This window comes from Ailuropoda melanoleuca, chromosome 4 (assembly GCF_002007445.2).
Source record: "Ailuropoda melanoleuca isolate Jingjing chromosome 4, ASM200744v2, whole genome shotgun sequence".
NCBI lineage: Eukaryota > Metazoa > Chordata > Mammalia > Carnivora > Ursidae > Ailuropoda > Ailuropoda melanoleuca.
This window is the reverse complement of record NC_048221.1, coordinates 138,494,336-138,519,177: the sequence shown is the minus strand read 5'-3', so window position 1 is coordinate 138,519,177 and position 24,842 is coordinate 138,494,336. Positions and strand designations below refer to the sequence as shown.

Genomic DNA, 24,842 nt, shown 5'->3' with positions numbered 1-24,842 from the left:
AAAACAAAACATAAAGCTGAAAGACCCCAAATCCTATTTTAAAAAATTAGACAATGATGATACAGCAAAGAAAGCTAAAATTAAAATCTATCTTGGAAAATGTAAGAACTGACCCCTAATTAGCTCAAGAACAATAAAGATAAACATAACATGAAGATTGGACGTTCTGGAGCCACACTGCCTGGGCTTTGGATCGTGGCTTCACCACTTAGCAGCCGTGTGACCTTGGGAAGTCACTTAACCTGTCAGTTTCTCATTTGTAAATTGAGAACAACAGCAATTACTTCATGATGTTATTGTGAAGATTAAATTAGTTAATATGTGTAGGGGTCTTAGAACATTGTCAGGTGCATGTGTGTTCAATAAATGTAAGCTATTTTTATTATAATAAATGCATAGCTATTTTAAATATCCAAAATGAATACAGGAGGAGTAATAACTGATAACACAAATATTCAGCATAAAATGTTGACTTTCGGAGGTCGGTGAAATATACATCATCACTAGCTCATTGCTATTGTTAAAGGTGTAATCCAACCAATATATGACCATGCAATATATTAAAGTAATATCGCGCTCTATCAATCCAAACAGGACTCCATCAACTGTAGGATGTGTCCTTACTTTAGGAAATGTTAAGGAAAAATGCTGTCGGTTGTCAAGACATTTCAGAAAAGTCAAAACGTGAAAACATGTGCATCTGGGAACCGAGGAAATACTGGTAGGAAAAACTGCGAAGTGGACAATAGAGTTAGACTGTACAAGAGTTCATTTAAAGAGAAAATCGTGGACGGGAAGTCTAACTTCCCACTGACTTCTAAGGGCGGGGGCGCTATTTCTCGGACAGGAGTGGTCGCTAACAGAGGATTTCATATCTTTGTGAACCAACAGCCCCCGCCCTGGGGCCAGGAGCCTCCCAGCACCAGGCTCTGCCAAGTCTCACTACAAGGAAAAGCAACTGAGAGTCACTGTTGCCCCTGTTCCAGGAGGAAGAGATTTCAAAGAATCAACAGCAACAGAGGGAGATTCTGGATGGTCGGAGAGTCTGGATAGAAAAGCATTCTAGGGGAGTTGTGAAACTTCATTTTCCCATTCTTACCTTTCTTAATTCTTCCCGCAGCCTGTTCCCCGTCAGAAGTCTGTTAAGATTCTCAGGTGCACAAAAAGAGCCAGCTAATTGGAAACCACCCTGCCCTAAAATCCTTCTTCTAGGTTAGGTGTTCTGATTGGACTTCCTGACCAGAAGGAAAACTGCATACAAAAGTGAAATTTAAAAGAGATGTCAACAAAAAGAAGGAACTGCTGTTAAAGTGGAAAACAAGGTGAGTCATGGTGTTTAATCCGCCTTGGATAATCCACATCAGGTATCTAAGTAGAAAAGGCTCCTGCATGCTCCCCAAAATGTTTGCTCTTCCTGCAGGGAATGCAGTTCACCTAACACCCCAGGCTCCCCGGCAGCTCAGTGCCCCCACAGGACTCAGGAAGGGCAGTGGAAGGGATATACAGCACCTCCCAGTGTGGCCATGCGCACAGCCGGTGCCCAGTCCTCCACCCTCTCTGCTCTCCTCTGCGTTCATGGAGTGCACAAGATGGGCCAGAGGACTTTAAAGCCTTGGAGCCTGGTGAAGCCACAGAGGAAGGAGCACAGGTCCCCGAGTCTTTATGGCAACTTAGATGACCATGAACTGTCCCAGGAATAAGAAATAAACTTCAACTGCATTAAGGCAATGAGATTGGGGGGTTGTTAGGGTGGTTAGCCTACCTTACTAAAGAATTTTCAAGCAACACACAATGGCCCACTCATATATAAAATATTCAGTATAGAATCCCAGAATAACATGCTCATTCTTGGTCAAACTTAGCGTGATCAACCTGAGATAGAGAAATGACAGAGAGCAATGCGGGGTGGTCAGTGAAAATAATGTATACTACTACTAGACAAAAGATTGGAAGGCTGAGCTGTAGATAGGGTGAACCTACATGCCAGGTTCTCTGAGATGGCCCTGATATCAAAGGTTCTCCTAATAATGATGTATTCCCATGGGGCTCGGAGAAAACATGCTCGTGCTAAGTCACACCTGAGAATATTTTCAACGTCCTGAAGTAAAACGTAGAGTGAAGCATTTTAATCTGACTCCACGATTACATTAATTTTGAAGATGGGCATCTCCACAAAGATGGGAATCCCAAACAAAGGGCTTCAAGGGCAGAAGGGGATTACAAACACATCCTGAGGAACACAGGGCCTAGCACTTTAAAAGTGAGAGCGCTTGTCAGAATGCGCTGTGGCTATCCTTCCCCGGGAGTTTTTAACAAAGCCTGGTATAAATGTCCTGACAGACTCCCTGAGTCCCAGACAGAAAAGCTTACAGGGGCCAGACAGATAGGAGGGCGGGGATAAAGTGATAGGGAACCGTGGGGGCCTGTAGGGAGAGAGAGCACGAAGCCCCAGTGTTAAGGCATTCCAAGTCGGCATTTTTAAGACAGTGTGGGATCTGTGGGCAGACTCTCCAAGCTTACGGTAGACTTATTCGCTCACTTGACAAGTACTGACGCGGGTCCACTGGCTATCTGAAATCCAAGACTTGGTCTAAAAGCTGTCTTGAGGTTCTGTCCCATTCTGCTAAGGAATGCCTTATGGTAAAATAGGATAAATATATGACATTAAAAAAAAAAAACACCTCAAGACAAAAAAGAGAGAAAAGAAGTCAAGTTAAAGGTAGAGGAAGAAAAACACAAAGAACTCAAAAAGAAAATAACTTTTTTAAGAATACAAAGAGTTTAATGTGCATTAACTATAACAATATACAGTGTATGGGTACTCAGAAACATGCTAGCTAAAAACGTGCTAGTGTCGGGAGCTAGAATTTTAAAAATAACAATCTAACTTTTTATCAGATATTTGACCAAGACAATGCTAGAAGATACAAAATGTCTGATTATGTGGAGTTCATTGACATGCTTTTTGGTATACATTTGGGCTTTTATCTAGAACTTCATAAACAGAAAACTTCATTAAAACTAATTCAAATTTTGCAACTACTAGGAAAGAAAACTGGTAGAGGTGAACAAATCTCTCTTCTCCAGCGACTGGGTAGCAGGATTACTGAGTGGTAGGTAGTATCTTCTTGGCCCGCTTAGGTTTGGTGAGGAAGCCGCCCGTGAGAAGCTAACCAAATTGTCACGAGAAATGGTTTACGGGCAGAGTACTAAGATCTAGAGCCCTTGTTGCCTTGAAAGAAAACAAGGTAAATAAGTACAAAATATATGTTAAAATTAGAAAATGATAATGGGTAATCAAGACGATCTTAGTTATTTCAAACAGCTTCTTAATTTGAATACTACAGAGCATGTAATTCTGTATGTCTTAAGAGTAAAAGGTCATTTATTCAAGTTTTAATAATTTGGTTTAATATATTATTTTACATTTTGTTAAATCTTGGCAAAACTAAGAAAGGGCTCCTGATGTCAATCACTGGTGTAAATAGCACTACAAAAACCATATTCAGCCTCAGAAAATTCAGGACTCAGTCAACAAAGGACTGCTGATTACACTCCACAGGCACATTCAGAATACTGTGTGCTCGACAACAATCACACCGCCTTTATCACACAGTATTGGGTAATTCACGTTTCTGCCAACTTTGGTCTGAACTCCAGTGAGATCAAATCATTGACGTTTTCATGGACTTTTTAAAGAGTCATACTACGAAGAGTCTGGAAATAATTGCTCTTCCTTCTCCAGGACCCTTCCATATTCTTATAAATTCTTTATTTTCTTAATGCCTCACTGCAACAGGAAATTCAGGGGGAGCTAATCATATAATCCACCCAAGCCCCATTGAAGAAGTTCTCTGCTGAGTTCGAGTGAGGCCGAGTTCAGGAAACCTTTCAGCCACCACAGGGACCTGGGCACAGCCGACTCGGGGTGGTGTAAACCAAGACCGTGCTTTACTAGTAATTTTACTTACAAAGCTTTGGTTGTGGAGGTGAGAGTGGTTCATTTCCAGCGACAGTTATAGATGTTTCTTACTTAACTCTGTTTCTTAAAGCAGTAAGAATATAAATTCTCTAACTGGTGAAAATTGTGTCCAACAACTGGCTTAAAACTAGTTGAGTTTGAAAACTAATTTTTTACATACCTTAGTTTAAATTGGATCCTCTGAAGATGTATCTATCTCAAGGGCCGCATTTTCTTCCTAGACATGAAAGGGTTTAAAATTACGTAAGATTTTAACTTCTCTTTCTAGTTAATCAGTCTCAACCAAGGATTCTCAACCTTTCTGAAGTGCTGAACCATTAAAAGACCATCCAGTGCAGGCTCACTGTTTTATATAAATTTGTTTTTCAATTAATTTTCATAATTATGGTCTATGCTTGAAATTATGGGATAGGGAAGGGTAGGAGGCACCACCACCTGGAAATTAAAAATACAGTCATTTCAAATAGCCCACCCCCGGCTAGCCACCCCTCACCGGTACCCCCAAGCAAGAAAGTTACCCCGCCTGCTTCTTCCCTCTGCCAAGTGTCAGCACAGGTCTAGAAGGGCAGGTAGGGAGTAAGGGAGCCTAGATGTTCAGTCTCAAGTGTTTGCCAAAGTTAATTTTATTGCACCTTCCCTTTTACCTGCTTTTCCCTCAATGTCACTCATCCACAAAGGGAAGGGGACAGTGACCTCTAGTTCCCTCTTTTCCAGGTACTTGTGTTGATTTACTCAAGAGTGAGCCAGGAATTCAGGGATTTTTAAACTCTGGGATACTTCTAAATAGGCTGAGAATTCCTGGTATAACCAAAAATTATGTAGTCTTAAAACCTTTTAAGAGTTTAGTATTTTAGCCAGAAGAAAGAATTTAATTCCATTCAAACAATATTTTCTAATGGTTAGTATTTGTAAGAAAAAAAATGATTACAAATGTATTTTACTGCAGCACTACAACATGCAAATGATCTAAAGAGTTTTCAAGTTGAGAATTGTAGCAAATAAATTTCTAAAATTACTTGGCTAGGCAATTAAAATTATTGACTGCTATCTAAAACTCACATAAATGAAATATAACACAAAAACAGATTTTCCCGTCAATTTTGGAAATGTTGGTTCAGTTACGAATGCTTAAATTTCCCAGAACTTGAGAGCTGACCTTACACGTTCAGCACTGTCAAAATTATATCAATTGAGAGATGTCAATAGCTTCCTTCCATTTCCAGTCTCCCCTGAAGGAGGGCTATACTCCTATGCACCACTCCACATGTCCAAGGTCAATGACTGGGCTTAATGTTTCGCTATGTAAACAGAACTATCTGTGGCTTCTGATGAAGGCAGAACGGTTCATAAAATATGGTAAAACTCTAAGTGACACAGAATCGAAGCGACTAGCAAGATTAAAGCATCAATTTTCTTTTGAAAAGAAAAAGCAGAGTTTTGTATGTGTGAGGATCAGACTGAGCTATACAGTATAAATAGATAGACATACACGCACACATAGACACACAGATTCAAAGGAATGACGGTATGACTCAATAAGCCATCTGGTCTGTCAATTTCTGTAACAGTATGAGAAGGAAAACTTTTCCATAATGCTCATGTAATAACTAAGTCGATATCCTCCCAGGATCTGGACAAGATACTTCTTGCAGCTACAGAAATGCACGGTGGAGAGTTGTGCTGTTGGGCACTAAAGCCGCAGCACAGCACCATTCAGGCTTGGGGACTTAGGAGCCACGCTCTCGCCAAAGGACTAGTGGGGCAGCTCGGGACACGTCTGCCAGTCGTGTAACTGCTCCATGAACCTGAACATCTTTCACAAACTGTACACACACACAACAAAACAAACACACAAATTACTCTTTTATTTGTAATCAAAATGTGAATCATCATCACTGTAGCGAATAAAAATTCATGAGTCAGAATAACATGCAATTTTTTTTATTGTTTTCTAAATCTATTTGTACACTTAATACTCTAGTATTAACTTCACAAACAGCGTAAAGAATGTACGACAATGATAATAAGCTGCATCTACTCACCGGAAAAACAACAAAATATTGCCTCTGAAATAATTACTGATTATACAATATTGTGAACTAAAACACTATAAATACTAAAATGTTAACATTTCAATATATAATGTCAATAACATCCTGCCTTTTTTTAATTGGTTAAAAACATTTGTTAAAGTCATGCGAAATAAACACTTTAAGGAAATGTTAGATTATACTCAAAACATCAAGACAATGAAACCCCAAACAGCAACTATTTAGTGCAATGACTGGTCAACTAAATAATTTATTCAGCAAATTAATAAAAATCTATCAAGTGAAAACCATCACAAGTGTAACACTAAATTTGGGTAACTGCACATTCTACGATCTCACCATCTACGATCTTATCTGTGACTGAGGATATACTGACAGAATTAATTCTATATAAACAGGCTATGCTAAAACAATAACAAAAAAATTCAACGCATGATGACAGGGTCCACTTCTAGTCCATTCGATACTTAAATGTGATCATTCTCTTAACCCTACTAACAATAAATGGAGAATCCCACCAGTTTTATCTGCTTTTTACCCTTACTTTTACATTTTAAAACTTCTTAGAGTATATCCTTTCTTACGGTACCCACCCCCCCCAACGCCAGGGTTAGCATGCTGGTTTTGGAATAGATGAAGTAGACAGATATACTCCACCCTGGTATAGAAGGCAATAATTTAGTTTACCTAATTAAATATTTCCTTGTCATTTGTCAAGTGACACTGACTTTCTGATGTAATTATTTCCTCATTATTTTGGTCCATTAATATTTATTAGAGCCTATTATTACCCATGTCTCCCTGATTCTCCCGAGAAAGAATTCATGTTTTTCCCTCTCATTGCTAGGCTAAGAAAAGTTGGGCACACCATTTAAAAGAGTCATAGAAAAGACCAGCGTGGGTTCTCAAGCTGGTGGATGATGCTTACAGCCAGGTCTGGGATTTGGAGGTGAGCTTCCAGGTCCTAGGGAGGTTCTTGGCCCCTCCCCACAGGCCATTCTCCTAGCAGCTCAAAAAGGTCTTGTCACTGGGGCTCTATTTTGAGCACTGTTCATTCATCTTCTTATCAATTTTTAAAGCCCTTATTAAACAATGTGTCTATTATATACAACACTGGGTCTCAATTTATACAGCATTTAGTCTCTGGGCTACTCCATAACCTATAAATTCTTATCTTTTACCCTCTAAGAGCAAAATTTGCTTCTGGCTCATCTAACACCATGTCTTCCTTTGAATATTTGATGAGTGAATGTTGTACAAAAGGGGTCTCTAGCTTTCCATTTTCTTTGGCAAACCATGCCCTTTCTATCTAGTAAGATATTTCTGACCTATCTTTATACTTAGATCTTGCCTCAAAAATTTTTAGGGGGTTGTGTCCCAATGAAAGTTCCAATAACAATAATGAGTTTTTAAGCTTCTAATTACAAAGACAGTGGAGAATGATTGATCAACCACCCTTTCTTACACTTTCCTCTGTTGTATAGTGAATGCTTCTTTTACCAAAGACCTTGCCATTCATTAATTATTTGTGATTGAAATGTACAAAGATGACATGCATGGATAGATTCACTAAAAACTCAGGTCAATTCTGTCATAGGGCTATAGTAATACTATTCTGCTTTTGCTTATTTCTCTTAAAGAATGCTTTCTCTTTCCTCTCCAAAGCCTGTACTATCAGAAGAGGCCACTGCGTGGAGCTCTGAAGAATCCTTGGAGAGCCTTGTGTAACTTGAACGTTGGCTTCGCTTATGCGTCATGCTTTTTAGATTTTCATTCTGAATGGCAGTTGGGTTGGAACTGGAACCAGGCCTCAGAATGACTTGGGAAGTCTCCCTCATTCCTTCCATTTCATCAAAATTCTGATTGGATCTATTAGCTGGTGCACTGTTGTTGTTCAGAGTCACAGTGCTGGGTGTTCGATTCAGGTTGTAGGCTTTCTGACATGCCGGCCAGTTTTCTTCAGGACTACTGGCTATCAGGCTACATTCGGAAGGGCTTTTCTTATCTTCGGAACAAATGGACATCCGAGCTATAATTGGATCTTGCAGGCCACTCAAGCTATGTGGTATTCCCCGCTTTCCACTGTGGCTATCATCTTCAAGCTCAATGAGATTTGCCTTTTCAAGCTGGGAGTCATCAGCCCCCTCATTGTGAAGAGAGTGATTGGGAGAACTTTCGCTGGATCTCACTCCTGAATCAGATGAGTCCTTTTTGTCAAGGAGGGCATCTGACAAATATTCTTTTGCTTTAATGAAGGTTCTAATCGGCTCAGCACTGTGTTCTGGAGACTTTGATATTCTCTCTACTTTCCCTTCAACTTTCTTATCTTTATCATCTTTGAGCAGAGGAGTATTATCCGATTCTTCTGTCCCAGATTCATCCTCATCACTTGGAAGTTTTTGATAGCGCAGTCCACCTCCCTTAAGCTTCAAATCTGTCTGGAAGAGGCTCGACCTTTCTGAGGACTTCTTGCCTGGGAGAAGCTTACTGCCTGACTGATCAGATTTCTCATCTTCTTCAGTAATAGGATCCAGGGGTGAGGCATCATTAGTGGAAACCCCTGATGAAGAATAATCTATAACATCTCCCCTCTTCATTAAAAATGACTTCCTTCCGTCATCTTGCTTTGGTTCACTATCCTTCCCTTTCTCTGGTTCTAGGTTAGAATGAATGGAGCCCCCTGATGAACTCTGACCCATATAGTATGTACTATGTGGAGAAGATCTGCCACTAATTGTTGTGGAACCTGTGCCCCCTTCTAACTGAGACATCTGAGCAATATATTCTCTATAGGCATCTCTATACTCGGCCTGCACCTTATCAGTAAGCTTTGAAATTTCAATACTGGAATCCTGGGAATTGAGACTCGAAAGACTTGGGGTTCTGCGAGTTTGTGACTGTGAAGACAGAAAAAAATAAATTTAAGAATTCAAATAAGCAAAAAAAAAAAAAAAAGGCATAATAAATATCAACTTAGGAAATATATATGTACACTCAGAATTTTTAAAGTCCTCAAAATACCAAATTCTTTTAAAAGAATTCTACATAACACGGTTTAATAAAAGCTGTGAACTTATGGATAATTTTACTGTTATTAGAAAGCTTTATATCAATTTTGATAAAGTTAGTTTATTATTAATATTTAAAAGTATAATTAAAGATTGTATTAACAAATAATCTTAGCACCTATTTTTACAACTTCGAACTTTTAGCTTTTATTTAAGGCAAAAGTCATCTTTGTTGATAAAATATAAAAATTCCTCTTAGCAAAGACAAAGAAGATTAGAGTTAAGATATATCTCAAAAACAAAATACTCAAGTCTTCAATGTATGTTAAAAAGAACTTTCTCTGATGAGCACTGGTTATTATATGGAAGTGCTGAGTCACTATGTTGTACACCTGAAACTAATATAACACTGTATGTTAACTAACTGGAATTAAAAAAAAAATTAAATAGAAAAAAACAATTATTCACTAAATGTCCTTGAAATTGAAAAAAAGGGGAATCTTTCTCAACTTGTACAACATAAGTTTCTGTCAAATTTCAATTAAGTAAGAAAATGTATTCTAAATACTAATACTATTACTAATAATAATCATTTAAAAGGAATAAAGTATAGAATGCAATAGAAAAGACAAATACAGGATCCAAATGACAGAATGGAAGCCATGAGGCCAACAGTCAGGTCCTAGTAAACAGAGAAATGAAGTGCTTTTAAAAAGTTTGATTTCAATGTGAAGTTTTAGGATTAGAATTGCTTTAGATCTCAGAAAAGCTGATAAAGGAGGAGGAAAGAATACAGATAAGGAAAAAGACGAGGGAAATGGAAGAAAAAGAACCAAGGAAGGCTAAGAAGGGATAAGAGTAAAGGCTGAAGCAAAGAAGCAGAAATAAGGCCAAGAGTCTTCCTCCCATGGGGAGAAAACAACTCATCTCCTTGAGAAGGTCCCCTGCAAGTGGAGTCAGACTGTACGGAGAGTGCCATCTCCGCTCTCAGATGCAGCGTGTACACACCACTTCGGGGACCCAGGAGGTCTAAACGATTCTCATCAGGGCGTCACAGGACAAATACCAGTGCCTCTCACTCTTGTTCCCACCAGCATGTCCAGTGGGGCTGCCAGAGGCTCCACGATGTGTGAGGTCCCAAGAGATTTAATGCAGAAGCAGATATGGGGTGGGGTGGGGGGGCCCTGGTTGGCTTCTATTGAGCCAGGCATCAAAGAGATTTGCAAAGCAATGCCATTTTCACTAAAGTTTGTCTTGTTTTGGAAGATACTGCCATTTCACATAAAAATGTTACCTACGTTAACACATAAGTGGTTTATTTTTAAATAAATTAATAAGTATTTCTGAAGTTTCTCAGTTTTTATTTCTAATGAATATACAGATGTAACTTACATAAACAAAAGCTCTCTGGGGTCTTCAATCATTTTTAAAAAGGGGACTCTGAGATTACAAGACCGGTGGAGAGCTACTGCATGAATGGGAAGGCTAGGCGTTCCCAGGTCACGGGAGGAAATACCAAGTGTGGAAAAGCAGAGAAGGAGGATTTCTTATGGAATGCTAAAAGGAATCCCAGGGGAAAGAAAGGAAGCATTGCTGCAGAAACACAGGGACAAAAGGGTCAAGTGTGAACTTATCTTCTTATAAAAGAAGGGAATTTTTACCTCAGTCAGTACCCAATTATAAAATAGTTTCCCAACATAAAGAAAAAAGTACCTGGCAATATAAAAAGATAATGACAACAAAAAAATGTTTTTAGTACCAAGCCAAACCAAACTGCCTTAAAAATGGTAGACCTAACAGGTGCTGCTTTTCCTCAATACTGCTCTCTGTCAGCACAGTTTCTCCGTAGCTACTTACTGCGTTTCCTCCCTGGCTTGTCTCCTCTCTTTTCTGCATCCTACTCTGTTTGTCCCCAGTTTATTTTTCTTATTCTCTCCTTACTCCTTCTCATGTGTCTCTCACTTTCCACTTTATTCCTGATCCTCCCCTGGCTCCTATCTGCTAAGAACATCCAAAGAAGAAACTCAGCCATACCTAGTATCAGATAACAGAAAGAAAATGAATAACCACGAATACTGGCTCTAGGTACTGAAAACCAGATTATGCTGCTCAAAGGGATAATATATGACAAGTTTCTAATACAGATGTATCTTAGCCACTGATGAATGAACTTAACAAGAAAATAGCAAGTGAAGCCTGAACTCTGCTAACCAGCCTAACCAAAGCAGCCCCGTTCCCATCTCCTCTCTGTACCACTACCCTAGTTTATTGTTTTGACAGTTCTTGCCAATTTCCAAAATGATCTTATTTTTTTTCTTTGTTTTACTCACTGTCCTCTTCAGAAAAATACAGTTCCTTAAGAATAGGGAGCCCTCTGCCTTGTTCACTGAAGTACTCATTAAGTACTTTCCGAGTGACTACATAAATGCACCAACATATTCTCAGTGAATTAAAATCGCCCTACTTCTCTTCAGTAATATGAAAAATGACATTTAATAAATACCTGCCAACTTAGATTACTGTGACGTGGGGCACCTTCATCTAGGCCAAGTGTATTCAGTTCTTCAAAGCTGAAGTTCAGTGTGTAGGGAGTTTGATTGGAAAGCTCAGTATGAGGCAATTCGTTGTGTGAAGGGCGACGAGCAGATTCACCATGAGGAACTGGGCCACTGTTGTTTTCACTAAGTAAACGTGGGTCTTCAGGGACCACTTGGTTTTCTGCATTTCTCATTTCTAGTACCTTAACAGAAGAAAAAAAAAATGACATTAACATCCACACTGAGAAATCACACTTTACAAGCTTTAGAAATGATTTTTAAAAATAAAACATTATAAAGTTATTATAATGAAAATGAAAAAGCAGACTTCTTGTAGTTTCTAATGAATCTGAAATGTATCTGCTTATCTTTCAATTATACTAAAAGAAGTAATGGCAAAACCATCATATACATATTACACTCTAATTTGACCATTATGTTATCATTACTTTAGTTTAAAATTTAACTGGAAAACAAAACAGAATGCAACTGTAGTGTGTCAAAGAGAACCAGAGCTGGACAGTAGCTAATGTGGTGAAAGCAGATTCTAATCAATGCGATGGGGGAAAAGAGACCTCAGGATAGAACTGGCCTCAATCCAGAAAGCAGCATGGATGAGAGGGCATTTATAGCAAGCAGTGGGGTGGGGGTCAGTGGGTAGAAAACTGCTAAGAGGAAACATCAAGGTTAAGGGGGAATTCTGGCTGAACCAACTTTACAGGATTCTCGCTGAAGGCAGGCCAGGGTGATCAGATATCATCTGGAGGGTGGTGGGGAATGAGGAGTTTGGGGACCAAGGATGATCCGACAGTGAGGGAGGTAATTGTTTCTAAACTGACTTAACATGATCCTTGCTAAAACTGGGCAATGCAGGCCTGACAAAGACAGACCCCAAAGTCTAGGCCTAGAGGCTTAGGAAGCCTGACGAGAGGCAGTTCAAAGAGAAAGCCTTCATCAATGAAAGCATGGAGAATCGGCAGGTCACCTCTTCCCCAAATTTCCAAGTGAAATGCCCAAAGACAAAGGTTGCCACGTGCTGCTGTGTATATTCTGCATAACATAATATACAAGAGTCATACTTAAGTGTAAAATGCCGTTTTTACATGTTTTTTAAAAATACAGAAAAATAGCAGTTTGGATCAGTAATGATTTAGCACTTGCTTATACAATATTATAAATAATTCTATAAATATAAAACATCTTACTGTGCTTCTAAAAAGATGCCAGTCCCCAAAATTCATGCTCATCTCTTTCTTCAGTTCATCAATGTTACACTGAGCTAACACACGGCCGTTTATGTTTGCCTGAATAAAAATAAATGCATGTATAAAGACAAACAAAATAAGAGATATCTGAATTATTGGTGATTAAAAAGCACATTTATATTTAGTACTAAGAATATCATTACAGACTAGAAAATACTGACTTACACAAGGTTATTACCCTATGTGATAATACAGTAAGCAAACTGACTTTGAACACCAGCCACTCGGGATTTTTCCAAGTGCCTTAAGCACACAAGTGAAACAAATCACTCTTCAGGGACCAACCCAAGAGCTAACCCTCCCAACTACTTCCAAAACAACCTACACCCCGTCATGAGCAATAAACAGAACCGTTAGTTTTTCTCCTCTAACCTCATAAAATATGAACACGAATGCAGCTCCTGGGAGGGGACAAAGGCATCTGTCCTTTTAAGTATGTTAGTCACAAAGTTTTAAGTGAAGTAAGCTCTGACATGTTTATCAGTTATATTAGATAACTTCAGCCATAAAAAATGTCCACCCACTAATTCCCAATTTATTAAATTCACCAAAAATGACTGTATCACTATTGGGTCTCTGTAATTCTAATTTCTGCCAAAGAAGTACAGATGGAATTTTCTTTATTAATAATAGGTGGCTTGCTGATTTTACAAAATACAAAACTTGGCTTTATTAACTGTGGTAAAATGATGGAATACTTGTGTTTAAAACTGATGGGATGTTCAGTCTCCAGGTTCATTCTGAAGACACGAGTGTACACAGCAGGCCTGTGACAGAGGCCCTGCTGCAGAAATGCAAGGCAATTCGCCGCACTTAAGAGACCAAGAGCTAAGATGGGCCTCGAAAGCCAGGGCTGCCAGTACAGCTGAGTGGGAAGAAGATGCTGTCATGATGGAAACAAAACTGCCAAGGATTCAAGTTGGAGGTTTCACGCTCTCCTGACACTCCAAGCTGCCTGGAGGAGTCAGGTTTGCACCTCGGAAAGGCAGTGCTTTGTGGTTTTGCAAACAGGGATTAGCGCTAACCAGATCTGTAAGGAAACTGACATAAACATAGTTTATGTTTCCTGAACATAGGTCAAGATTAGTAAAATGGTATCTATACATGCTCATAATGCTTTACAAAACTTTTTAGACGCCATTCTTTAAAGTATGCAAACATTAGAGGCTTATTATTAATGTTTACTTTACTGTAGTTCTCTGCTAGGAAAAGCATAAAAAGCATTATTTAGGAGAAATATCTACTATAACAGGGACACAGCCTTGTATAATATGGGAAGCCTTCCCTGAATCCCAGGCATCACTGTCCAACTTCGTGGTAGCTACTAGAACGGTAAGAACAGGACCTAGGAAGAAATAAACTCCTCAAATGTGTTAGTCTTGCAAACCAAACCTATGAGGTTCATCAAATGGGCATGCTCTTAAGTCCTATTAAGACATGAAAGTAACAGTTCGGGGGAAAAGAAGCAAGTGTGGTTTACTCTGATAATTATGAAGTCGCAAATAAATAATACAATCAAAGAAAATAACACATAAAAAGGCTTCAAGTGTTCTATGCTGCGTACTGGAGATACGAGTTATTGCTTCTCTAACTGCAAAGCTCTGTAGAGCTTTGTGTTTCTCATCAAGGCATTTCTACTTATATTAGGTCATTTAAAAAATAACATTGTAATACAGCTACTTTATTTTCTTTTATCCATTTATAAACTAAGGAATAATAGGGCAATGTTAGGATACAAAATAATAAGAACCATATTTCCATTTGGAGCTTTCCTATTTCAACAGAGAATCCATCTTTGAGAAGCTAAAAACAGAGCGTTCATTGTCCACAGAGCCCCATCTCCCACGCCCTCAGTCCTGCTTCCAGTCGGCAGGTAAATGTGTACCTCACCTTTTTGATGGTTGCACAATACTGAGGCAGCATACTCTGGTCCAGCCCTTCTATTTGTTTCAGTTTCTCGCACACTGCATCCACATTCATTGAATTCAGTGATATCATTGCTCCTGAGGCTGGGCCTGACCCCTAAACGAGCCATGGAAAAACACATGTGTAAATATCATTAAATGCCAGATGTACGCAGCACATGACAGAGAAACACTCATGGAGTTGCACTGTGAAGTACTCTGATTAACAACAAATTTTCAAACTAAAGTTAAAAACAGCAAATGTATGTAGTATGGGAAATGCCATAGAGAATAGACTTAGCTACTGTTTTACTTTAATGAGTAGCTTGTATTATAGCAAATACAGCCTGATCACAACAACTTTTCTAAGAAAAGATGGAATATTCTATGAATCAAGCATAGGCTAACTTCTCAAATGTTTACAGCCTGATCATGGAAGAGTAGGATGCAGCCCTTAAGGAAGGGTTTAAAAAAAGAAAGGAACAAAGAGGGAAAATTACTGATGCCTATATTATAAAAATACAAAATGTAAAAATAAAAAAATCTATGAAATAATTTTTTAAATGCCTAAACAGCTTTAAATGTCTCTACATACTACCTTAATAATCTATGACAGCTAAAGTTTTCAGATATTGATCATATTTCATATCCAAGGAATTTAAAACTTCCCTTTCAGAATCTATACAATAAGCATATAAATATAAAACAACAATATTACTTCTTAACACATGTAAAAGTAAATACAATCCATTAAAATTTGGTCTCATTTAAAAGGAAAATCACAATGACAAATAATCTAGTATTTACTTAGAAGAAAAAAGTTTTCTGAATGTGATGACATACTAAAACAGTATTTCCCCTGTGGTCCATTATATATGGATTGCCTCAATTACAGATGTGGACACTGAAGTCTAAAGAGGTTAAGTTTTGGTTTCAAAGTCACAGAATAAATAGCTGGTTAGTAGAACATCTGGGCCAGAAACCTAACTTATCAGGTCTTAACAACTTCTTACTTTCCTTTTTGAAAAGTTTAAAGAAACTATAACCACAATGGAGAGAAGACAAAACAACTAGTATAGCAGATAAAGACAACATTCTAAATGATCTGCCCTGTTTGCCATTCAATCTAATCTTAAAATAAGTAAAATGTATCCTATCCTCAAGGATGTGCAAATTTATATTTTCTATCTTTTACCATTATCAGGACAAAAGTACACTATAATACAGCCAAAAGGGCCTAGTAGCCAGTTGTTAAACTTTATTTGTAATGTGAAAGCATAAATGATACTGTCTTATGAACTGATAAGTAAATAAATACACAAATAGTATATACACAGCGTACATCTATATTACATATAAATACAACCAGGGAATGAGACCATATTGAACAGGCAGTTGGAGTCTTAATTTTATGACAGGGAGTCTCAGCAAGTTAACAAGTATGAGACGGGCCCATAAAAGTTTTGAAATTAATGACTTGGAATATCCTGCACCAAACACGTTTATTCATAGTTTGTTTTATAAAAATTTTAAATATGCCATATATTATATGGTCCGAGGTATAATGCTTCAAAAATACTAACAGCAAAACACTAGTATTTACATAATTTAGTTTTCATATGTCTATACATAGTTTGATTTTCTGCCTGAATGAGTATAGCCAATATTCAAAGTATAATTCCCCAGTATCTACAATGGAAATTTAAAATCCTTTGTATGAATTTTTAATAACCATACTTGTTTTATCTTCCTTTCCTTTTAAACAGCTTTACTGAGTTATAATTCACATACCCTACAATTCTCCCTTTTAAAGTGTATGATTCAATGGTTTTAGTATATTTGCATAGTTGTAAAACCATCACCACGATTCATTTTATGACATTTTTACATCCCTAAAACGTGAAAAGAACTGTATTTCATTAGCTGTATCCATTAGTGGTCATTCTCCATCCCTCCAACAACCATTCCCAGCTCCTGTCAACCAGGAATCTTTCTGCCTCCAGATCTCCCTATTTTGGACATTTTACATAAATGGAGCCATACATGTGACCTTCTGTGTCTGGCTTCCTTCACTTAGGATAATGTCAAGGTTCATTCATGTGATAGCATGTACTAGCACTTCGTTCTTTTTTTATTGCTGAATAATAATTATCTTTTAAATTAGCTTTAATACTGTCTTCCAAATATTCTTATTCCTCAACCTGTCTCTTCTCACTAGATACATTTCTACTTTAGATATTCTTGGTTCAAAAATAACAAATGAATAGTATGATCACCAAAATAAATAATTATCATACTGGATTTTAACTTATTCTATATAGAATGAGTCCATACTGATATAAAGAAATAACTGAATAAGTGAAAATAAATATTTGAATAAATGATTGAGGAATAAAAGACAGCTTTTCCTTATAGAGTTGGATTAATAAATATGGAAGGAAACAGAAAATTACCATTAAGAAAACACCACAGTAAGAGTGGTCGTACATAAGATACATCAATGTGTACTAAAATTAATGGGCAAAAGTATAAGCAGAAACAGGTTATTTGTAGAATGTCAAAGTATCTCTCCTAAGATGTTTACTCATTACAAAGGAAAAAACAAAACTTCACAGTGTAGAAATCTGGCAGATGCCACCTTAACCAAGTGATTAAGGTTAGCATCACCAACAGTAAGACTACAGCCCAGCACAAACCCTCTAATAGGATGCACTGAGAAGGGGATCGCATCATTCCTGTGGGTCTCTTACCAGAGATATATAACCTCCAAAAGACAAACCCAAGTAGAGGGAATGGTCTGCAAAACACCTGACCAGTATTCTTCAAAAGTGGTAATTAAGGTCATGAAAGACAAGGAAGGACAAAGGAATTGTCACGGACCAGAGAACTCTAAGAAGTAATTAGCAAATAGATTGGATCTTGGATCAGAAAAATGACATTAGTGAAAAAACTGGTGAAATTCAAGTAAAGTCTACAGTTAATCAACAGAATTGTACCACTTTAATTTCTGCTCTTGAACAATATACTACAGTTATGAAAGATGTTAACATTAAGGGAATACGGGGCGCCTGGGTGGCACAGCGGTTAAGCGTCTGCCTTCGGCTCAGGGCGTGATCCCGGCGTTATGGGATCGAGCCCCACATCAGGCTCCTCTGCTATGAGCCTGCTTCTTCCTCTCCCACTCCCCCTGCTTGTGTTCCCTCTCTCGCTGGCTGTCTCTATCTCTGTCAAATAAATAAATAAAATCTTTAAAAAAAAAAAAACATTAAAGGAATACTATTTTTGTACCTTTTCTTTAAGTCTAAAATTATTTTAAAGTAAAAAAGTTTTTTTTTAATCCCCAAAAAAACTCTATTTCTGACTACGCTAAAAAGGAAAAGTATAATAGACATGGAACAAATTAATTCTGCCAGCTTAGGGGGAAATGTAAACTTTTAGAGTATCTTATTTCCACAGGGAACCTCGAACTCAGCAACAGAGACCTGCTGATAGATACTACTCTTGTCCTTTGAAAGGGAAAGCTCTATAAAATTTTACTTTTATGAGTCTTTAAAACTTGTACTTTATCAGTTATTTTAAAACATAATTTCTCAAAAAGCCCCCACAATTTATCATTGGGAATTATGCAGAAAATATATATTCCCTGAATGACTTTTAGAAGCTTTATAAGAAAAGACAGACACACACATGAACATAAGATCCCTGTAATTCCATCAAAGTTATATAGTCTGACTCTTGATTAGATTTGATTAGGGCCTTATCAAGATAAAGAGTAAATTATCAATAAATTAAGATATGTTATAATATGCTTCTTTGAGTAGGAGAAATGGTAACTATCTGCCAGGTCTTTTCTAAAGTAATCACATATAATTATTTTGAAACCAAATCAATCTTAGTAACCAAAATAATGATTTTTGGATGGAAATCTCATCAAAGGAAGGAGAAAGAGTACAAAAGTGATAAGGAAAAAGCATACTTAATAATTCACCAGGTAAATTAATAGAAAACTAATTATATTACTTTGACAAACCAAAGGATGGTAATACTTCCAAGTTTACCATGCATTCTTACTTGAAATATACCTGCTATAAGTCTAGAACAAATCATTTCAGCAAATATCACAATTTATTTTTTAAAAATTTCTAATGCAGATATTTGAATACAGAAGATGTTAATTTGTTTAAATGGTTAAATATAAACTTCAAAATGCACACAAATCAGAATTTTTTCAGGGAAAATCAAAGATAACAAAACAGACTAGAATTACCTTTATGTAACTGTATTGTTTTATATTGTAAGTAGATTAAAACTACAGTCTGAAACATTACCATTTTGGTAAATTTATTAAACGAGCTCAGAACTGATTAGTCAGAATGAGTGCCATGCAAAGGTTGAAAGCAGCTATTAAAATAAACCCAAGGCACTGAAATAAGCACAGATTTATCAACAGCCCAGCGTGAAAGTGCCAATGATTGCTTCTAATAGTCTAATAAGAAAAGTGAGTAAGATTTCACTGAAAGTTTCTGTACCTGTCTTTGTTTGTTAAACCCAGAGTCACACGGCTTTAAGGAAGGAATAAAACAGAATGAAGGACACGAGCTTAAGTAAAACATCAAACAGGCACATATAATAAACACAGGCTTGTCATTCCTCAGACGTTCCATAACTTTGAACATACCAACTCTGCAGCAGCACGAAGCAAGGAATGCTCACGTGTGCACGCGCACGCACACACCCACCCACCGACCCCCGCCCACACACAGTAGTTTAATGTCATTAACATGTGCTTGGTAACTTTGTAATTGTACTCTCAAAATTCATAGTCTTCCCATTAAATGAATGGAATCACTGGTCATACATTCAACAAGAAAACTGGGTAAATAAAACTTGCTCTGAAAAGTCAGTATTCCTACCGCATACCAATGTAAAATTAGTACTTACATATTCTGATTAAAACACTACAACTAAAGTAAACCAATTTAATGAGATTTAAGCACTTGGAATTCACATGATGACTTCATAAAATGAAATATTATCCAATCACACTACACTTAGTGGTCAGAAATACACTTTTCAAACTTGGGTTTTGTTTCCTTGGGCATCTGGCACATGATAGATGCACTAAAACACCATCTGAAAAGAAAGGCCTTAACAGCCTTACAGCTTTATGCTGTAATGGTGAAAAATATCTGAATGCCACGTTAACATAACTGTCTTAGTGATACAGAACTTTTAAAACTCCCATTCAAAGCAGATGCCACTGCTGTTATTTATTTTTCTGTACCCATCAGGTTGGTGGCAAAAATTGTTAAATAGTTAAAATAATCTACAGGTGACTGACAATACTGATTCAAAGTTAATTTCCAGCATTATTTTAATAAAGGCCAGGACTTTCCTAGACTAATGTCAGATGTTCTCCTTTTGACCTACTCAATATTTGCAATACCTAATGGAAACCTTTCTAATTTACATACCAACCTTATATATGGGATTTTCAGAAAGTTACTATGTATCTATGTATTTATCTATATATCTGTGAAGACTTGGAAAAACACATAAAAAAGAAGTCCTAATGAAATTACAGCTTAGTCTAAGATACCCAAAACATAAAAGAAAGCTATTGTTAACCTGGCTGGAAAATATAACTTATTCTTCAAATTACATAAGAAATAATAATGAGGTCAAGTTGACAGATGAGGCTTAACCTACTTAAGGGCAATCTTAAAACAAAAAACAGAAGTACTAAAAACTGCAATGAATGTGATTTTGTTATTTTTCAACTTCTAACTGTACCCTAGTATCTCAGTGATCTCATTACTGCAGTATACTTCTGTGGAAATCCATCAATTTTGTGGCAGTTTATTAATCGCTTAGGGAAAAAGTTTTCTTAAGTTTAAGCCTGGCACGAAGACATTCAAGCCTAAAGTGAATACAATTTTTCACTATATTATTAAAGTAGAAACAAGTGAATACTTTTCCATACTGAAACAGAATAAAAAAATGCCCTTCTAATATACTTTAGAAAGTAGGAAAGACCCTGAGAAAAGCCACTGAGAGGTGGCAGTGAGTACCTGTCTGGATCCTACACTCTAACTAAACAAAACCTAAAGCAAACCCATTCCTTACCCAAGGCATCTTTAACTTTCTCGTCCCATTCTGCTCCTGAACAATGAGAGACAGCTTGATTTGGACATACATTTGCTTGAAAACAGGTTAAAAGTTCTAAGCCAGTGGTGGAAATAAAAATTATCTACAGATGAGCCCCATCTTTTTTTACTTTACTTTTTTTTTTTTTTTACTTTTTACTTAGCTACTTGGTTACTCTGCCAATTGGATCCAGTTTAATGAAAACCAAGACCTTCATTTTTAATACCTTTATTAATTCAGCAATTTTCATTGATCTCTAACAGCACAATGGAAATAAGGATACTGTCATTAACACTGTCTCTGCACTTCTGAAGTTCTTCACAATGACACTGGGTACTAATTCTTTTCATGCCTTTTTTTAAAAAAATTATTCATTTATTGTTTTTTTAAAGATTTTATTTATTTATTTGCCAGACAGACAGTGAGCACAAGCAGGGGGAGCAGCAGGCAAGGGAGAAGCAGACTCCCCGCTGAGCGGGAAGCCTGATGTGGCACTCGATCCCAGGACCCTGGGATCATGACCTGAGCCAAAGGCAGACGCTTAACCGACCGAGCCACCTAGGTGTCCAATTTTTCATGCCTTTCCATGTGGTATAAAGTGATCTAAATACAGCTGCCTAAAGGTATCAAGTAAACCCTGTGGCACAGAAGGCTGAGAAAGAACGACTTCGGAGCCCAGATAATTCCCTTGGCAGCCTTTGAACCCACAAGCTCAGTGTGGGCAAGAGTTTCATCAGTTTTGTTCACTGTTGCATCCCACTAGGATGGTGCCTGGTAGACACTCAATAAATTTATTGAGCCAGTGAGTGATCACACAGGCACCTTTAGAACTCAGTGCTAAATAATTCAAGGACGGATAAGAAGGGAAAGAAATGCTGTATCGTTCCTGCTTTTGAAAGACTGCTTTTCAGTGAAATTCAGTTTCCACCATGAGCAGCAGACCTTAAATAAAAACCAACTCCGGTACTCGTAAGAGCAACTCTGAAAGACCATAACAAAATGCCACTGAGGCGCCCTGCCTGAGACAAGCCCCCCGTCTCCCTATTGGGTCCTCCCCTTCGCGGTCACAGAATGCTCAGATGCCACTATTTCCTAGTGGGACCTGGACTGAAAGAAAGCACAAGCACCAAGTAAATTCCCTGGAAAGCTGTCAAAATTTTAAAGTAAATTTTGGAGCATTCAAATAACCCAGAAATCCGTCTAAATTCTAAGAAAGCAAACCAATTGACACCTTTTGGGCCAGAGAAGCATCAACAGATAAAAGGTGGAGTTAATCTACACTGACTGGTGTATTTGTACACTACTCTTACTACTGAGACAGAGGTAATTTAACATGAAACAGTTTTAGTTTCTGAGTCTTTAAAGCTCCACAAAATTTGGCCTTTGGTGTAGTAATAATAATAATAATAATAATAATAAACTCCTTTAAGTATCCTAAGGCTGAGTAATCCTTACATCAGACCTATGTGGGTAGGTCTGCTTTTTCCAGATGAGGAAGCTGGGTATCCAAGAGGTTAAGTGTTTTGTCCAAGGCAAAGAGCTAAGCACCAGGGTCTATTTGATTTAAGATCAAACACCTGGCTAAGGCATGCTTAGTATTGACAGGAGCAAAGAAGGCAGCACGGTCTGAGGAATGGGCTACGACGCGGGCATGTGGCTTCCCGTCCCACATTGGGCGCTCCCCTCCTGTGAACCTCAGGCAAGTCTCACAGACCCAGTCCTGAATGTTCTTCTGCACCGTGGAGCTGAATGAGGGCACAGGTCCTAGTGTTCCTGAGGCAAGTTCAGGGTGGGGGCCACACTTGTGCTTTTACTGACTGTTTTATGAACTAGAGTTCTGGTTAAGATTTCACTTCTGAAAACTTCTCTGCTTTAAAAGTTTGAAAACCACGGTTTCTTTCTAGCTCGAATATTCTGGGGAGCATATCTTGGGTCCAATGTCAATTTTCTTCCCCAGTTTTATAAGATTTCGCATATATTTTCTCTATATAAAATTATTTTTTAAAGTTAGCATAGAGTCTTGTGTTTTACATCTTCACTTTTGTGAAATACTTGGACATATCTATAACTCATCTGGTAAGTCCCAGGCTGGCCTTCACAAGCTATAATCACTACAGTGTTCCTTAATGTAAGAAAACTCAGTTGTTTCATTAGGATTTACTTTACAAAGGCTTGTCAGAATTCCCTGTGGTAAAAAAAAGATGGGACCACTTATGTTGAAAATAACAGTTGGTTAACTCTCTAGGGTCTTCCTCTATTGGTGGTGTTCATTTATTTTTACTCATCTCTCTGTGTCTGTAATGACAAGACAATTTATCTAAAAGTGTTTGTGTAGCTCCTGACTTATCTATAAGCAGCTCTTGCCATCAACTGTTGCATACAGGGGGACAGTTGAATGAGCAGATGGACTCAACCCACAGTCCTGTTGTCTCAGAAATATAAAACTTTCTACTACAGGACTGGAAAGCCATATGAGCCACGAAGGGCCGAACAATTTTTATATTAACTACTTCTATGTTGGTTCAGCTATAAAGATCCTAGACAATGTTCCCATGTACAGATACTTCACATTTCCACCACTGCTTTTGATTTGACTTTGAACTAAGTGTCTATTTTTACTAGTGTTCTACCAAACAAATTGTACATGCTATTGTCATTGTTAATTTCTTAAAAGCAAAGAAAGCTTGGTAAGCATTTATTATTCACTAAGCCAATCACAAAACTATCTTTTAATATTAAAAGAAGAGCATACAGTACGGTTATTTTACTAAACAAAGGCACTAATATATGCAGGGCACCTTTATTCTGTTATTGGGTTTCTAAACACATCACAAGAATTGCATTATTTCCCCTTCCCCAAAAACTCATTTCAAATTTGCTTAATGATCTTTCACTGGTCCCTGAAAGAAACTACGGATATCTTTTAATTACAAGTATTTGTCCACATACTCAAGCACAGGAATAGTTACTATTTTAGCATGTCTGTGTCATTAAGACCATCAAATTCTTCACAGTATCTGATTTTCATCAAAAGTTTGCTAAGGAATTTTAGCTTAGAGAATTCCATTCCATGCATGAATGTATGTATGAAGGGCTCTCTGACTAAACTAAAAGTCATTCTTGCATATAGTGGCAATGATCCATGCATTAAAGACTCCCCCAATGCCCACATAGAATTATTATGGTTTATTGTGTCTATTATTCCTGGATAATTGGAGTCACTCAAACACTTCAGCTGAAATGTTAATGACTTAAAAAGAATCATCAACTCCTCAATGAAAATACCAAAATGGTTCTCTTTCTCTCTCTCACTAACATTAACTCAGAGAAAATTCAAGTTAAAAAACTAATGCCTGCCCAAATGCATGTTTTAAGTTAGAAGTTACGGATAAGCTCAGGATGTAGTATTTCCCCCACGTTAATTCTAACTGTCATGCCACACGCTTCAGCAGAGCTCTAGATTAAACTGATCATGTCCACGGGGGCATAACATTCTGTAAATAAATCAATAGAAGTTAAAATACAAATTGGGTTCCTAAATTCCACACTGAGTAAATGAAGATTTTAAGGCTCATCACATTAAACATATTTCTTATTAAACACTAAGTCCTGAATAATAAATATACGAAGTGATTTCCTATACAATTTCTTTTTTTTAAAGAAACCCACTTTAAGGTGCTGGCCCAAAAAGGTTTAAATAATTCCCTTTATATAATGAACTACCTCTGCTTATCTAGAAATTTTATTTTAGTAAAAATACAGATAAAGAAAAATAGTACTACATTTACACTAAGGTTTCATAAACTGTGGACACCCAGATTAAGAACGAGTCACTACAGATGCATTTTGGTCTATACCATCTAGCTTATAATGTCCTTTTGTGGTCTCAAGTGTGATTTTGGATACTTTCAAAAGTATTCCACATGTGCAGTACCAACTGTAGGCTTA

General features: G+C 37.4%; 1 protein-coding gene across 10 annotated transcripts in view; it reads right to left on the bottom strand.

Annotated features, from left to right (window-relative positions):
- Window positions 1-2,760: 2,760 nt before the first annotated feature.
- The window catches only part of KIDINS220 (kinase D interacting substrate 220), a 99,125-nt gene continuing 77,043 nt past the window's right edge, over window positions 2,761-24,842 (bottom strand). For 4 of the 10 annotated variants that reach the window (XM_011229887.3, XM_019803791.2, XM_034659948.1 and 1 more), the window contains 4 exons: window positions 14,734-14,865; window positions 12,784-12,882; window positions 11,545-11,781; window positions 7,668-8,930 (listed from right to left, as the gene is read on the bottom strand). In XM_011229887.3, coding sequence (XP_011228189.1) covers window positions 7,668-8,930; window positions 11,545-11,781; window positions 12,784-12,882; window positions 14,734-14,865 — 1,731 coding nt within the window. Of the gene's footprint in view, window positions 3,233-4,142; window positions 4,200-5,907; window positions 8,931-11,544; window positions 11,782-12,783; window positions 12,883-14,733; window positions 14,866-19,276; window positions 19,310-24,842 lie in introns of those variants that run through there. The other 6 variants (XM_034659952.1, XM_034659951.1, XM_034659953.1 and 3 more) reach the window with 3 other exon arrangements.